The sequence below is a fragment of the Buceros rhinoceros genome, unplaced genomic scaffold, assembly GCF_000710305.1.
Source record: "Buceros rhinoceros silvestris isolate BGI_N320 unplaced genomic scaffold, ASM71030v1 scaffold18640, whole genome shotgun sequence".
NCBI classification, from domain to species: Eukaryota; Metazoa; Chordata; class Aves; order Bucerotiformes; family Bucerotidae; genus Buceros; species Buceros rhinoceros.
Window position 1 is genome coordinate 47,979 of NW_010389239.1, and position 3,948 is coordinate 51,926.

At 49.5% G+C, this 3,948-nt stretch overlaps 1 protein-coding gene across 1 annotated transcript in view; it reads right to left on the reverse strand.

Moving 5' to 3' along the window:
- Positions 1-3,401, reverse strand: part of LOC104491208 (G protein-coupled receptor kinase 5) — a gene marked incomplete at both ends in the record, with an annotated part of 46,484 nt that extends 43,083 nt beyond the window's left edge. Inside the window, one exon of the mRNA XM_010133597.1 lies at positions 3,351-3,401. Coding sequence (XP_010131899.1) covers positions 3,351-3,401 — 51 coding nt within the window. The remainder of the gene's footprint in view (positions 1-3,350) is intronic.
- Positions 3,402-3,948: the final 547 nt, after the last annotated feature.

The window sequence follows — 3,948 nt, forward strand, 5'->3', positions numbered from 1 at the left end:
TAGAGACCTTCCTGAATGCTTCCTGAATATGCACTAAAGTGCCCCTAATCTCTGTTAACGCTCAACTCTCCACTAAACAATTATTGCAAACTATGTATTTTCAAAGGTTTCAACATTTCTGCTATTTACTCGCTGAGCCTGTTTGGAGCAGCAGTACTTGACTGAGACATGTTATTCCTCTGGAAGCACACACATGTCAAACAACATACTGTGTTTTCTTGAGCGTTCCTCTTGCCACCCTCCTCGCTGCCATATGGCACTTGCTGTTATTACGGAAACAACCAGCTTCTAAACACATAACAGCACTGCAGACATACGAAACCCATACCAGTTGTCAGGGCCTTGGTTACTTCTCTTTCAGGCCTAAAGTTGCTTCTGCAACGTCTTTTATTCCCCTTTTGCTTTGGCCCCCTGCACCCTTCAGCTCCATCCCCTCCAAGGAGAACATCAGTAGACACACGGCTGCGATGGAGCTTGCTTTTGCCATGGAGGGACCCAGCCAAAGGGCTTCCTCATCACCCTGGGGACCATGTTCTGCAAAACCAGGACATCCCTCCTGAATGGAAAATGCTGTATGAGATGTTGGACTTGCTGACCTGCAGCTGGGCAGGAGCACCCAAGGCTGCCTCTTGTAAGAGGAAGGAAGGCGTTTGCCCAGAGCTGTGCCTGTGTGCAGGTATGGCTATACTTCAGGAACAGGACCCTGAAGCATCTACAGGGGGGTCACTGGAGAAACGGGTTGGGGCTAGCTGGCCTGTGCCTTTAATTCAGTATGGTCCTGCTCTGGTCTGGTCTTCTGAAGCAGTCTGGAACAATATACCAGTACCATCTTGTGCCTGGCGTTGCCAGTCCATTTTGGATCAGGATTATCGGTCAATCTATCCAGACGACTGCAATGCTTTGATACGCCCTAGCAAATAAAACTGGATTGAAATCACGGTGTAAATCCTAACTTGGCTTCCAGGCCATCTGTCAGCAGCAAGCCCGTGGCATTGGTTTGTACGCATGAGCCAGAGCCTCTCCAGCAAGACAGACATGTACGGTGAGAAAGCCAGTGGGCTTGCTTGGATGCTGAGCAGCCTCGGGGTGTCCTTGCAAGTGGTACAAGCCTGGCTGCTTGGCTGAGTGGCTTTTTTAGCGAGAAGGTAATTGCTGAACGGCTGTGAAGCCATGCCCAGTGCCGAGGTAAGCAAAGGAGCTAGGAAAGGACCCGAGTGCATCGGACCAGCAGCTCACAGTGTCCCAGAGGCCAGCACAAAGCCAGAGGCTGAGCAGCTCAGGTGAGCTGTCCTGGGGGGTCTGGGGTTGAACTACACCTGCCTGATGCCGTTTTCTGCCACCTTGACTAACCGACTCTTCTGAGGGTAGAGTTAAATATACACCCTGAATATTGGTAGCACACAGTCTGCCTGACGGCAGGACCCAACCCCTCCAGCAGCCCAAAGCCACAGCAAGCTTCCTCATGTTGAACAAGCAGCACGAAAAACGCAACCCAATTTGTGACAGGATAAACCACAAAGGAGCAGACACACTCACCCTCGAGTTCGCTCTCCATTCTCTCTTGCACGGCGCTCTTTGATGAGAGCGACAACGGCTGTTGTACAAAATTCAGTCAGCTTATCCAAGCTGTGCTGATACGGTGACACTGACTGCAGCAGCGGATGCTCTTCTAACCAAAGGGCCAGTGACACCAGCTAAGTAAGCACGCAAATCGCACACCCTGTGGCTGAACTTCACAGCAGAGCAGAGCAGTATGTCATAAACGCTATGACATATGTGGATAAATGAAACACAGAGAAGACATGAGCACAGACTTCCTCCCATGGTACGTAACCTGGCCAACACATGAAAGGGTGACCCGTTTGTAAGGAGGAGAAAGGAAATACCAGAAATCATCTCTGAAAACACGAGAGCCAGACCAGATCCCCAGAGCCATCCAGAGCCACCAGGTTCATTTAAGAGCTGGATGTACCACACAGACAAGAAACAGATGATGTAGCCAATGTCATTCCTTGAAGGTGACACAGAGTGTTTTCTTAGCCCTGATCTGGCATCGGCCTCACCAGGTCAGCTCAAGGAGCCTGTCTCAGCCAGCCCCTGGGGTGCACGGGCCCTGGAGCGGGCTAAGAAAGAGAACACCTCTCAGCTAGCGCAGGAGAAAGGGAAGGACAGTTTTATCACAGGAGGGAAAGCAGAAGTGTTTTAGCAGTGTGCTGCACCCCAGAGACCTGGCTGAAGCACCCCGAGCCCTGCTGGTGAGCTGCTGCATGAGGGGAGGGGATGGTGAGGCGGGCAGGTACCGCAGCCAGAGGCTCCCCGGGGCTGGGGCTAATCGTCGTGTCGCTCTCGGTTCGCTTGCCAGTAACAATATCCTTCCAGTTTCAAAAGTTTAAAAAATAGAAAGACTGATTTCCTGAGGAAATGGAAATGTTAAACACTTGGAAGTGAAACCATATGCTTGTGATGATGAAGTGTAACCGAAACAGCTCTGAGAGCGATATCTTTGGTAGCCAGACCCTCCTGCCTCAGCACAATCCTGTTTAACACCTGCAAAGTCACCCAAAACGGGGGTGAAAAGCTGAGCGGGTCAAAGCGCCAGGAAAGCAGTCGCTTCTCACCGACACCAAACTCTTCATTCAGAAGGTATCACCGGCAAATAATGTGCACGTGCCAGTGGATTCTTCATCTTCCCAACAGAGTGATGACACAGATTAACACAGAAAAGGTATTATATAAAATGCCATCATAAACACGCGTAGGATAAATCTCTTATTCTGAATTCTAGCGACTCAGCTTTCCCTTCACTTCACGGCTTAGGTATTGATCTCCAGCTTTAAGGAGCACCCAACACACAGGACATCCCCGAACAGCTGCAGAGAATGCCATCACCGTTCAGAGTCCATGGCCAGATTTGTTCCCTGGCAGACACTCTGGTAAGGTTCTGGAAAAGGTCTAAGCACACACCTGGGCAAAACAGTCCTATTAATAACATTTCAGACTGACCAAACCGCGCCCTCGATGAAGTGACAAAGCAAGCTGCTGACAATGAAATCCCTGACTTGCAAGTAAAAGGGGAAAATCTAGGGGGGGAATTTAATTAGATAAAACCTCCCCAAATCTTCTGAAGATTTTTTTGGTCTTCATTTCCCATTTAAATACCAGCATTTTTTTGCTGGCTCAAAATACCACCTTAGCAATTTTGGAGCGAAACAGTGGTCTGCAGAGAGCCCAGGTGCCCCCTCCTCCTTCCCATTTGCCATACATCTGTGGGTTCTGAGGGGTTAGCGGTGAGCTACAAAACTGAGTGATGACTCTTGGCTGAAAATCGGTCCTTCCTGATATTGTCTCACTCAGCGTCAGCCGCAGGTGTCTAAGTGAGACTGCTCTGGGAAGCTGTACGGCTGTTTCCAAGCAGAAGCCTCAGCTGGTGAGACATCCTCCTGCAGATGCCCGAGGGGAGGGATGAGCTCAGTTTAAATCTCACTTGTCAAGTCTACAAAAGCCAGCATCTTTTCAGCTTTTTGGCCGCTACTGGGGTGGCCAATGATTGCACTTATGCTTGTTTTGAAGGGCTGCTAATCCAGCCCCTGCCATCAGCTGGTGAGACATCCTCCTGCAGATGCCCGAGGGGAGGGATGAGCTCAGTTTAAATCTCACTTGTCAAGTCTACAAAAGCCAGCATCTTTTCAGCTTTTTGGCCGCTACTGGGGTGGCCAATGATTGCACTTATGTACTACCCATTATTAAGCAGCATTTTATTTTGGAACCCCAAGGGAAGATATTTCAAAGAAATGCATGGAAAATAGCCAAGAAGACACGCATCATGCTGCTGCATGGGACAACTGGGACTTGGATCTGGATCTCTGCTCCCCCTGGCATTAGATTGGCCTGCATTAAAACTGGGTAAGATCCAAACGAATGTAATTCTGCTGCCTAAAAAACTAAAAC